The 13,033-nt window shown below is 39.3% G+C and overlaps 1 protein-coding gene across 1 annotated transcript in view; it reads left to right on the top strand.

The window, feature by feature from the left end:
- NT5DC1 (5'-nucleotidase domain containing 1) overlaps window positions 1–13,033 on the top strand; it is a 127,329-nt gene that overhangs the window by 95,652 nt on the left and 18,644 nt on the right. Inside the window, exon 9 of the mRNA XM_059842241.1 lies at window positions 12,596–12,714. Within this exon, the coding sequence (XP_059698224.1) occupies window positions 12,596–12,714 (119 nt within the window). The remainder of the gene's footprint in view (window positions 1–12,595; window positions 12,715–13,033) is intronic.

Here is a 13,033-nt window from a genome sequence, read left to right as displayed (position 1 = left end):
GATGTAGAAGCAAAGCAGTGAGCACTCAACTTAGACTACATTTATAGTGTAATAATAATACATGATGCATAAAAATGCTTGGGATTCGTGGAAGATTTTGCACTGAATGTGGAGACCCAGTTCTGTATGGAAGAGAAAAGCAAATGCATATTTCCATAAATGAGCAAGGCTTGCCAAGCCTGCTCTTATTAGCTCTGAGATTAGCTCATCTGGTTAGAGCATGGTGCTAATAACACCAACAGGTTTGTTGCAGCAGTAGTAGCAGCCATTCTGAAATAATACCTTGAGTTCTCATGTTTATGTTTCCATAGAAAGGCTAAAGAATGTGTAGCAATTTTTTAGACAGATTACTTGATTCAATACCCATAATTCTAGATTAGAAGGGGGAAATTGTGGTTATGAATGTCTTTTCACCTTCATTCTGTTCCCCAGCACATACAAGAGTGTCCATCAAGAGTGTCCTTGACTTGGGAGGAAGAACTGAATTGAAATTTCAAAAGACTGAAAGGAACACTAGGGAGGCAAACCATGCAGAACTTAGCAGCTGTTCTGGCATTAAGAGAACACAGATTTCCATTTTATTTGTTTTGTACAATTTTGTTATTAGATGGTTAAACAGATACATTTTATTTTGTCCATGGAATAATAAATGTCCCTCTGGAAAGCTTATAAATTTATGTAGATTATTACCAGACTCTACTGCTGTTTCTAAATAGGATGTTACATCCTTGGTAGCTTATTCAAAACCTGGCTTTTTTTACTTGCCAAATCTGTATCAGAGAAATGGATCATTTAAAGAAGCTATTTTTTTGTATGGAGTTGCAAGCCTCTCACTGTTGTGATTTCACCCCAGCCAGCTGCCAAGCCACTCACTCACTACCCCACCAGGATTGGAGACAGAATCAGAAGGTAAAAGACAGAAAACTCATGGGTTGAGATAAAGACAGTTTAATAAGTTAAGCAGCTTAATAAGTTAACTTTTGAAAGTTAAACCAAAAGCTGTGCACTCAGGCAAAGCAAAACAAGTCACAGCTTCCCATGGGCAGGCAGGTGTTCAGCCATGCCCAGGACAGCAGCACCCCATCACACGTAACAGTGACTTGGAAGGGAGACACACAGTGATGGAGCTTTCCTTCTCTTCTTCCTCCCTTCACTTTATCTACTGGGCATGATGTCAGATGGTCTGGAGTATCCTTTTGGTCAGTTGGGGTCACTGTCCCAGCTGTGTCTCCTCCCAAACTCTTATGGCACCTTCAACTGTCCTTGCCAGCATGGAAGTACTAAAAGCAGAAAAGGCCTTGACTCTGTGTAAGCTCAGCAGTAACAAAAACATTTTTATTTCCGTCCCTGTGCTCAGCACAAATCCAAAACACAGCCTCCTACCAGCTACTGGGAAGAAAATTAACCCTCCCCCAGTGACAACCCCCCGGCTCCCTGAAACAAAAATGACTCAGAATTATGTTGTAAAAATCAGAAAAAATCTGTTTTGAAACAATGAAGTACTAGGAATAGATACAGAAACCAGTGCATAGAAACTGCTCTGGCTGTCTACCATCTATCCTCAGCCACCTCCCTCTGCAGGCAGTGAAGGGCCAGCAGTTCTGGTCCATGGAGGGCTTTGCAGTGCCCAAACAGCAGTGCCTGCACAGCACACAAGACATTGGCCCACTGACCCAGAGCTGCATTTCCTGTTGCAGAGCCTTCTGTGTTTCTGCACCTGGGTCTGAATCCCAGCTGAGGCATGCTCATTGCTAGTTACAGACCTGCAGTGCTGATCAAGAGCCCCAAAGAAGCCAAAGTTCTTGCAGAAGTGGCACAGACCCTATGGAAGATGAGGTGCCTGAGGGATGGATCAGTAGTACAAATTTGTAAACTTTGCTGGTCCACTAACATTTAGTGCAAACCTGTGAGGAACAATTTCATGTTCTAGTTCTTAAAATGATGTCAAAATCCAAACAGAAAGAAAAATTACCTGTGAAATGGAGGGCTTACCAGTATGAGGGCTTTGCAGGGCAAAAAACATTCTTTGACATATATAACATGTGCATAAACAGCACATGATAAAAGTAAGGAGATTTTTTTCTCCATGTAATTGTTTTCATCTGTAGAATTCAAAAGAAGTAGATGAGTAGACAGAGAAACTCATAAAGAGTTACCTTGTGATTTGATTCTGAACCAATTTGGAAATTTAAATCGAGGCAGTTTGTAGTAAAGCAAAAATAAAATTGTGTATGGTACATTCCTGGCCAAGCAAGAGCTGGCAACTGGTGCAGAAAGCTTCCCTTCAGCATAGTTTCCATGAATCTGTATGTGCTGGTTTTGATTAAGGAGCTTTAGAGTTCTCTTGTGTGTTCTCCAAAATGTCAAGCTTTTATTAAGGTTAGTCTGTAGAATTGTTTTTTGCAGAAAGCACATTTTGCTTTTTTGATCTGCTATTGGAAGCAAATAGTGAAAAGAGCCCTAGAAATTAGCCGAGAACATGTGGAGGAATCATAATCAAAGCCTGGGCTGAGATCTGCTTCGGTTTGATATGACAGCTGATCTCTGCCTCAATTTCCCAGTTTCTTAATAGGGCAGCTTCCCCAATGTTTATGAAGCAACCAGGAGAACTGCAAATTGGTCAGTGGCAGAGATCTGCAACAAACAGCAGATGTGGATTACACATGAGGTAAATATCAAGTGTGTAGAGAGTCACCTTGTTCAGGAGCAGCTCTCCTTCTCCCACCAAGTACAGGTAAATAATAGGTCAGAAAATACAAAAATGGACATTCCTTGGCTGGTAAGCAATTGTGGAACACTGCATTGTTTAGGTGAGCTTAAGTCCTCCATAGCTAATGTTCCAAAAGGAATTAGTTCTTGCAACCTGAAAGCTCAAAACCAAAAGTGATGTACCATCTTCTTCCTCACTGTCTTTGTTCTTCAATCTGTCTTTATTATTCACATTAGGCTCCAGATGTCTTAAACTTCAATATGTATGCCTGCATGTTTTGCTAGGTAGAGTTAACGACCCCAGGACTTTTCCTCTTCATTAGTAAACATGTTCATTCTAACTTGATTCTTATCTGCTGTGAAACCATTTCATACATTATTACTGTCCACAGATTCCAGGTGCCTCTGTGATACTGCCAGACCAAGGCTGAATGCTCCAAGATTATTATTTTTTTCTGGAATAATAGTAGCAAGAGATTTTTATCTGTGAAACTCCTGCATAGAGAGAGATCTGGCACAATGCCCTCGGTTCTGAGAAACGAGATAAAGCACATTTTCATATAAACAGCCAAGTGGTTTTGCAAACCACACAAAATGCACAGATAAGGAACTGGAAAGGTAATCATAGATTGGTTTGGGTTAGAAGGGGACCTTGAGGATCATCTAGTTCTAACCCTCCTCCTAATGGACACCTTCAGGTAGACCAGGTTGCTCCTAGCCCCATCCAACATAGCCTTGAATACCTCCAGGGAAGGGGCATTCACAGCTTCCCCAGGAAACCTGTTCCAGTGCATCACCACCCTCACCGTAAATATTTTTTCCTAATATCTAATCTAAAGCTACTCTCAATTTAAACCCATTTCCCATTGTCCTGTGGCTACATGTCCTTGTAGATATTCCTGTCCCATATTCCTGTAAGTTCCCTTCAAGGCTGCAGTTAGGTCACCCCAAAACCTTCTCCAGGCTGAACAATCAGTTCTCTCAGCCTTTCCTCATAGAAGAGATGCTCCATCCCCCGATCAACTTTGTGGCCTTCCTCTGGACTCACTCCAATAGATCTGTGTCCTTCCTGTGCTGAAGATCCCAGAGCTGGATGCTGTACTCCAAGTGAGGCCTCAGCAGAGAAGGATGTTGCAGGGGAACCCTGTCAAAGGCCTTACAGGAGTCCAGATAAATGACATTTGTAGCTTTTCCCTTATCCACTGTTGTGGTTACTCCATTACAGAGTCACTAGGCTGGTGAGACAGGATTTTCCCTTGGTGAAGCCATGCTGGCTAGCTGGATTCACCCCCCTGTCCTCCATGTGCCTTAGGAAGTGTCAAAGGAATCATTTCTCTTTACTTCTTCAGAAGACTCATTACTACAAATCTTTTCATGTTAGTCTTCCCTTCAAAGGATAACTAAATATGCTTTGCCAGAAAGGATTAGTTTCCAAGTTTTATTTGCCATCTCCAGCCCAGCTGCTTTGTTCTGAGATTAACAGGGACTGTTTCACACGTAAGAACTCTTCCTGTTTGCTAGAACATTCATTTCCTAACTTTTTTTTTTTAATTATTAAATATGAAGTTGTCGTGTATCTCAACAGATACAGGGACAAGGCTTTGTGTTGATTTTCATTATGGTGTCACCTGACACACCTGGCTCCTTAGCAGACCTTAAACAGCTTCTTAAATCTCTGCCAGTTTTTCTTACCCTGTCATATTCTTTGTCCCTGCTTTGAATTAATCCATGACTATGATCCACAGGGCCATGAAATTGTCCCCAGACCTCAAGAGTGAACTTGTTGTCACATCTCTGTCTTCCATCACATAGTAATGCCTTCTCCTTACCTTGTTTTGTAATGTTTTTATCTGGAAGGAATAATAATATAAAATGCACTAGATACTGTAATAAAATAATTCTCATTGCAAAAAAGAAATTGCAAAATCACCATTGAGATTCATTGATGATACATGAACAGAGATATGACTCCAAGGGGAGAGTCTAAAGTAAGTGTTAGGTCCCCAACTCTTTCAGTGCCTCTTGAACAATTTCTTAAGCACAGGGAAACAAAATATAAGGCAGAAAATATATCAGGAAAAAAGTGTATTTGCTGCTGAACAAAACCACCCAGTGTGGTTGTGGGTATGTTTCATATTCTTTCATATCTATGGTTTTAAACTATTAGTGGCAGTTACTACATTTTCTAGGAGAAAATGGTCCTTAACTATTTAATGCCATTATACTCTAATTAAATATTTTTTCTTTGATTGTTACTTGAGATGCCAGGTATTATGAATAACCTAAAAACCTACTCCCTATTTAATACATATGTGAAGCAATGCTGAGGTAGTGTTTTCCCTGACAACCATATTCAAATGGGTTTAATATCAGTATGATTTGTACATGTGTAATGTAATATTTCTCTGCTACCATGAGATAAAAAGAATTCTTGGGTCAACAGAAGCCAGAACCCCTCTCTCAGTAGTCTCAGATGTTAGCTTTTATTTCCAGAGGGAAAAAAAAGATTACTCTAAGGCATCCAGTTTTCCTTAAAAATACTGGGTTTGGGTGGGGTTCTTATTTTTAATTACTAAAGCTGAGCAAGGCTTTATTATCCATTGTCTGCAGCTGTACTTGTACAGTTACTTACAGGCAGAGAGCTGTGTGGGTTTATTTGTTTATTTATTTTTAATTCCCAAATTTATTTTTCTGCATTTAGAATTTTAAATCTTAAGGTAGTCCTTAAAAGTTGTTATAAAACTGCCCCCCTTCAGAGGCAGCCAATATCTGGAACTGGAACTTCAGACAGAATAAATCAACAAAATTAAAGTAGGGATTTGAGACAGTGCAATAAAAGAGGAAAAAAGAATGGAACTACTTATAAATGATAAATCAACCTAGTTGTAGAAATAGTTTTCATATAAAAGTTAATGAAAAAGTCTATTGTGTATTCCAGGTAAATCAGTATGTGCAAAACTACGCATGCTCATGTCCCCTATGCAGCCATTATTCCCTTGGAAATAACATATTTTAGGGAACTGAAAAAACGAAAAGCTAAGGACCCTTGCAGGGTCCCTATATTGCTTTGTGGGGGCACATTTCTTCAGGATCAAATTGTCTATTCCAGTTTCCATGTATATTTTATACCTGAAATATTAAGATATAGGGAAAAAAGTTCTTAGTTTTTCCATAACTGAGGATTAAAGAACTTTTGTTCTTTTTATGGTCCTTGGTGTTTGTTTTTTTTTTTAAGTCTAAGGCCAAGGTAAATGATGGCAGGGAGTTTTTCTCCATTACACTTCAGTGTCAGTTTTCAGTGGGGAAAAGTATGGTCCAAGAGCCAATTCAATATGCCTTATTTCAGGAGGTATTACTAGAGAGACTTTAAAAGGTCAGATAAACTAGAAGACTACAGACTACACAGTGCAAAGAAGATGCTTTGTGTATCTCACTTTGATTTTAATTGAGAAATTGAGACATTTTTCTGAAGTGACAGGTTAGGTCAGAGCTGTTTGATGGCCTTCGTCTCATCTTCTCTGTTTCCCTCTGTCTTCTGCTTCCACCTTACATATTCTATGGTAAGAGCAACTATGGACAGGTGCTTGAACTGACCTGTGTATTCCTGGAATGTTTATATCAGGGTTTTTTCCCTCAATTACCTACCTTTCCCAACTTATTTAATTGGAAATGCTTTCTGGAAAAGCCTGTCTCTCCATTATTATAAAGGGATCTCTAGAAAGACTATAGTACAAAACTAATAAGATTCAGAATAAAACTGCTCTAAAGAGGGAATTTATTTATTTTCATACCATTTTGTACCTTTCCAAGATCCCAATTAAAAAAAAAAAAAAAAAGAGAATAAGAAAAACCTTACAAAATATGTGCAATGAAGAAGTGAAATTATGTATTTATGTCCACTTGACCCTTGCAGAGTATGTTTTCTTTTTTATAACTGCAATTAAATAAAATTACAGAAAACTCTTGCCAAATTCACACATGAACTGCAATTAAAAATTAACTTGTAGGAGAGTCATTTTCCAAAAAGTGATTTTTCTTTTCTGAGAAAAAAAGATGGCCTTGCTTGTATTTCATCATATCAGTGTTTCAAACAGAAAGGCTTTGTTAGCCACACTGTTCCTGGGAAGGCAGAAAGTTAATGCTTTGACAGTTTTGAAAACAAATTACTTAATCTGTAGGGAGCTGTTATTTTCAGTTCTTGTAACACAGCAATCAAAACCTTCTAGAGAAACTTATTTGCTGTTTCTTCTCTAAAGAACCTACTGATTTTCTTATAAACAAGTAAATCTTCAGATGAACTTACTTGCTGACGTCTCTAAAGGAACTACTGATTTTCTTGTAAACAAGTAAAGTTTCAATCTCTACATAACCTGTTACTTGGCACAATTTAAGCAGTAAGGCAGATTTTAATAAAAGTGTAAAAGGTTTTGGTAAAACTAAAAAAAATTATTTTTAATTTGTGCTCAGAGGATTCTGTGTTTTTTATATATGCCCAGGGCAATTTGAGAATACAGAAATATAAAATACACAAATATAAATACACAAAGTACAAATATTTTGTACTTTGGTTTAATAGGCCTTGCAAAATAGCTGGGGGACAGAAGTCCTTCCTGAGAAAAGCAATTGTTGGTAATGTGATAAACAGTACTTGAATTATTATGAAATACTTTATTTTTTTCCAGAGGGTGGTATCTGTATTTTTTCCTCAGCTTTATCTGTGGTGTTCTTCCAGAGAAGAGACAGTTTTTAGTAGTGCTGTTATTTAGTCCTCTGTATGACCGAACACACTCATGTTGGGATTGCTAAGCAAAAGAAAGGTGTATCACTGCCTAGGACAATTTTAAAATCATGTTCCAATTTTCAAAACTGAATTTTTACTTTGATTAGTTCAGCCTCCATCTCACCAACCACAAGCCGCCCAAAAAAAGGCAGAATGATGCAAAGGCAAGAAGGGGAGGTGATCTTCAGGCTTTTTCTGAGGTAGAGGGGTAACAAAAAAGCCCACAACAAAACAGATTGGACAGCCAAGAATGGAGATGGCTGAAGTCACCAGTCACTTTGGGAAGCCTTAACCTTTCCTTTCAGCACATCAAGTTAAGGGAATAATTTGTTCTTTATCATTTCCCTGCAGTCAGACAGGGGACTGGCAAGTATTGGTGCACAGGCAGATGGATTTCACAGCTGCTTCCAGGGCACAGAATTAATTCAGGGATGGCAAAACACACACTAATACCTGAGTGATTCGTGGAAACCACACAGCAAAGTTGATTGGTCTATGCACAGGGATTTTGGGGGATACCCTAAGAAGGGTACCCACAGGGTATGAAGTTTTACCTCCAGGAATCTTGGAAGTGCTTGCTTTCTTCATGGAGAACATGCCCACAGGGAAGCTCTGCAGCTTTTGTCATCCCATCTTGTTATACCTTTACAACTGAAAGAACTCATCTGTGCAGGTCCCTTTGTCCTTGTAAAATGATGTGCTTTCCTGCTCTGATTTCCCTTTTGGAAAGGAGTTTGTCTTTCTTAAGCGAGCTCAAAATGCTATCCAGAATCAGGCTGTGTTTGTAGGTCTGGAACATAACCCAGCTTTTATATTAATGCCCTCAGGGCCTGAAATGGCATTATTTTAAATTGCAGAGAGGAGTATCAGTGTGATAATTGTGGACCATAGAATAAATTTGTTTTACAGTAACCCCCATGCTGGTAACCAGAGCTTCAGCATGCTGAACACATGAGCCCATCTGCATGAGGTGCCCGCAGGCAGAGGGAGCCCACTGGAGCTGCCCATGGGCAAGAGGAGGCACGAGCAGCTATGTGATTGTCACACTTTTTCATACTACTGCATGGCTTAAAGAGAAAAAAATAACCCTACTAGACAGTCTAACTAGGTCTGTTGGAAAGGGGTTAAAGGCTGTCCAGAGAAAGGCAGAAGGAGGGGCTGTAGTGGGGCTGTATGTACATTGTTGTTAAACCAAGCGCACTGTTGGCTGGCGGGACCTCTGGGCACTTGGAATTGGGTTCTTGCCCTCGTGTCTGCCCAGTCAGGTTGATGTGAGCTGTCCTCAGGCTCTTTGGTGAGTCACTGGCCCCAATGTGCAGCCAGCACTCCCTGCAGGGCGTGCAGCCGGAGGAGCAGCACGGGGTGGTTCCTCAGGGGTGGTGAACTGAAGAAAATTAACCTGGGTGTAGGTGTGGCTCAGTGTAGGTGAGTAAGTGTTGAAGCATAAATTTGCCCTCACCTCAGCTTCTCTCTTAACTTCGTGCTTCCCAAGCAAGAGCCTATCCCATGACCTGGGGTCTAACAGTGCAAACACCAGCCAGGCTGGGGATAGATCCCCATGTTCAGACCCTTTCCGTCTCAGCAGGTATAACCCATAAGAGGACACAGAGCAGATGGCACTAAGCAAGCTGTGCAAAGTCTTTCCCAAAAAGTGACTCTTTGCCAAAGTAAATTACCATCAGTTGTCATTTGAATGAGAATAAGCTTCACTGATTACTTTTTGCATAATCATTCAGAATGAAACCAGATGTTCCTCAGGCCATGCTTTAAAGCTGCCATGCACATTTAGAGGTAGGCAAGAAAATTCTCACAAGAAAAAGGATATTGAGTCTTGTTAATGAATTGGTTTATCTGAAAAAACTTTTTATTGGTGATGAAAGTATATTTCTGAATCAGAAACCATTTCCCAGCTGTTAGACAAAGCTAAATGGAAATTGCTATCCCAGCAATGTTAATATTGCCCCAGCATGAGTTGAGGTTTCATTTTTTTTTAAAAAGGAACAGTAACTTCCCTTCAGGAAGACTGCTCTGAATCACAGTTAGGTTTGGGCAAGTGTTTTAACAGAATGATTTTCTGGGTTTAATTATTTTAATGTTACTTGCTTGGTACCTTTACGTTTCTTTATGTGGCACATTTTCAGTCTACAGCCAGGAATCTGGTTTGCAGTGTTGTATGAGACTTCAGAAGGAAGCAAATCACTCCATCTAAATCATCAGAGAAATTCTTTTTGGTTATCCAGTCTGTTTGAAGTTGTCAGGGCATCTTCTTTTCCTACTAGCTTATAAGACCTAAAGCATCCCCACCAATGTGTGTTTCTTCCTGCTAAAAGAATATTTATAGCATTTCTGACCTTTGAATGCACTTTTAAGAATCAATAATAGCAAAGTGGAAAGCAGGTCAGCAGCAGTTTTCCTCTTGACAGAGTGTAGCCAGTATTCGGCTTGGAATATCTAATATATATTAGGAACTACCATAATCACATTTAAGGAGCATTTTTCCAGGAAATTTGCAGATTTCTTCAGTGCTGTCATGTAGCTACCATCTAAAGGATACAAGGCCAGAGCCATTGGTGTCATTGATGGGATTTTAAGATGTTTTGTATCAATTTTTTACGTGGTAGAACTTCTACAAAAAGCCTTGAAAGATGGTGCTGAAGAATAATTTTCTTAGCTATAATTTGCCACTGGACAAATGTAAGTGAATTAGAAACTGTTCTTGTTACTGACTTATCACAACTGAAACACCATCCATTTCCTTCCACTCCAGATTAGAGTAATAAAATTGACAGAGTCACCCCTTGATGTGTGAGCACAAGCAGCCATATGAGATGGTTCAAGACAAGATTTGTCCATTCAGAGTTGTTATCCCTGTGACCCTACAACTCAAATAATTTAAAGGACCTTTCCTAATTCCTCAAATTTTTGAAGTTCCTTCCAAAATCAAAGTGTTCCCATAATGAACGAGACATCTCAGTGCTGTTTGCTGCCTCCTTCTAAAGGGGAAATTAATGTCCCTTTATTTCATTGCCTAAAAGAAAAGTTTCTCACTTAATTAAATCCTTTCCTTCTCCAGAGCTGTCACCCCAAAAAATTCTTGTTGCACCGTCTTTTCCTACTACAGGTTCCTGGCCAACTAGTTCAGATTGTTACTGTGCATTAGAAGCCTAAATTCCAAATGCCTCGAGTTAAGTGAGATGAATCCCATTGCTAGGGGTGACAGTAATAGCTCTCACAGAGCAAGAGGTCTTCTACCTTGTAATTAGAGTGAATTTTTGCAGCCAGGACTTCCCCTCATGCCATTCCATAGAGGTAGCAAGCAGGGTTTTGTTCTTTACTGTAGCCTTCTGAAACTGCTCTAATACATAGGGCTTCTGTTTGCAAATGCAATGTCATTATTCAGAAAGTACCTCATTAAAGCTTAATTTTTCTCCAGTATTTTCCTGATTGACTGAAATGGAGAGACAATGACAGCTGTACAAATCTTCAAAAGTTTCAAAAAACTTTATAACATCTCAAAAGGGTTGTTTTCATAAGTTTCTTTTTCTATGTCCATGCCACTTGAAGATTGTGTCTACTTGTTCAGCCAACCATCCAAATATGTCTAAAAATACGAGGAATATAAAATAAATTTACTGTTATGACAACTTCTGTTTTTCAGAAGTTGTTTGATCAAAGGTTTTAATAGTCAGGAAATTAAGATTTTTTTAACGGATGCTATCGTATTTATTTTTATTGTAATTAGTGTTACATTCCTGAAGAAGAACAAAGGAAAACATTTCCACACAAGTTCTACATGAATTGTTAATGTCAACTTTGAATTTCCTTGTTTTTTCCTAGTTTGTAAAACAGCCTTAATTTAGACTCATTTTGTCTCCATTTCTTCAAATTTGTGAATTCATAATATGAAAGAATGGTTTCACTCCTCTCTCCACATACCCATTTCCCTCTTTTTGCTTCTTTTTAATTTCTTTCAAAGATCAATTTATTGCTCCATGTACATCTTCAGTGCTCTTAAAACATAAAGCTATCTTAGCATTTCACTGTTCTCTAAAATTTGCATTTAAGCTTTCACAGTCTCTGACTAAGTAGAAGTTGTTTTTTTCCTAACACATTTTAAGTACTTTGAAAAATTCTATAAAGCTGGAATAAAACTGAAGTTCTGGTGTTACACCTAAGTCAGATCCAAGTACTGTATTGGTTTCTAACTCTTCTGCCTCTAGCATAAAATTAAGACATGGTTGAGACTAAATAGCAAAATCAGCCTTTTGTTTCCCCAGTTCAATAGACAAAAGACATTCATATTAATGCTTCTGATGAAGCTGTAGTTTATCGGTTCATTGAGACTGCTGTTTTGGCTCCAGCAAGAAGCTAAAGTTCATCTGGCAATAGCACATAGATTTGAAAAAGCAACAAGGTTACGTGGACGCTGGGACTGATCCATGCTTTGAAACCAGCCAGAGACAAAGCCTATGGCAGAGCTGAGTGATGACCAGGGAGTTTCTGTTTCTCCTGAGTTTTCTAATTTGCTGACACTGCCAGAGTGGGTACATGTCAATTTGGGCTGTACCACCATCAGCAACATTAGGGTTGTTGTCCAGTCATCATTTGTCCACTCATCATTTCTTCAAAACTGTGTGAAAACTGGAACTGCTCATTGTTTATGCTGATCTAAGGCTGGTGAATGCCCTTAAGAGCTATTTCAGTCTATTTTGTTGGGTTAATGTCAGTGCTTAAAAACTGTGGGTCATTTTTATAAGCCATGGTTTCACCTTTATCTGTGGCAGCTCCATCAGTCTGGTTTGTGTGGCCTCCTGCCTTTACTGCTACAGTGTTTGGGTGGCAAAGTCCATGAATGTAAGTCCTTAGGTCTTCTATAGCCAGTGCACACAAGGCTCAGCTGCTTCTTTTCTCACCAGTGTCTGCCTACCCCCAGCTACCAAACACCTTGATGAATCCATGGTCAGTACCAGAACTTGAGCCAGACACTGGAGCTGGTTTAATGTCAAAATAAACCAGCTGTGCACAGGCAGCTTCTCACACACCTCACGAGTACAGGAGGATGGACTGGTCTCACTAACAGCATGCACTTTGGCTTGGTGATTTCAGAAAATGACGAGGAGCAGGAGGCTCTGCTGTCACTGGACAAGCCTGGTTGGTATTCCCAAGGTAATGCTCTCCAGCTTTATGATCTACTGAAGAAGATGACTGGCAAGTTGGATCCCAAGGTATGTCGCAAGTGAGAGCAAATCTTTCTGAAAATACCCTGTTTCAGTCAAGAATTCACCAGACAAACTTTCATTAAAGTTACTGATGTGATTGGTTCTGCAGCCCAGAACTGGAAGTAGCTTATTTGTCTTCTTCTCAGTAGACTATGTAAACTTTCTAGATGTAAACTTTCTGTATGCAGGGTAAACATTTCAGCAGCTTTGGGAAGAATCAGGTTGTAATCAGAAAATGTCCCTGAGGAAATAGATCATAAAGATTAAAAGACAGCATCAGTAAAAACTAGGAGTATGTTAAGTACAGCTCTGGATAGGTGAAAAT

The sequence above is a fragment of the Haemorhous mexicanus genome, chromosome 3, assembly GCF_027477595.1.
Source record: "Haemorhous mexicanus isolate bHaeMex1 chromosome 3, bHaeMex1.pri, whole genome shotgun sequence".
Lineage (NCBI taxonomy): Eukaryota > Metazoa > Chordata > Aves > Passeriformes > Fringillidae > Haemorhous > Haemorhous mexicanus.
The sequence above is the reverse complement of the archived record's forward strand: the minus strand, read 5'-3'. Positions and strand labels throughout refer to the sequence as shown.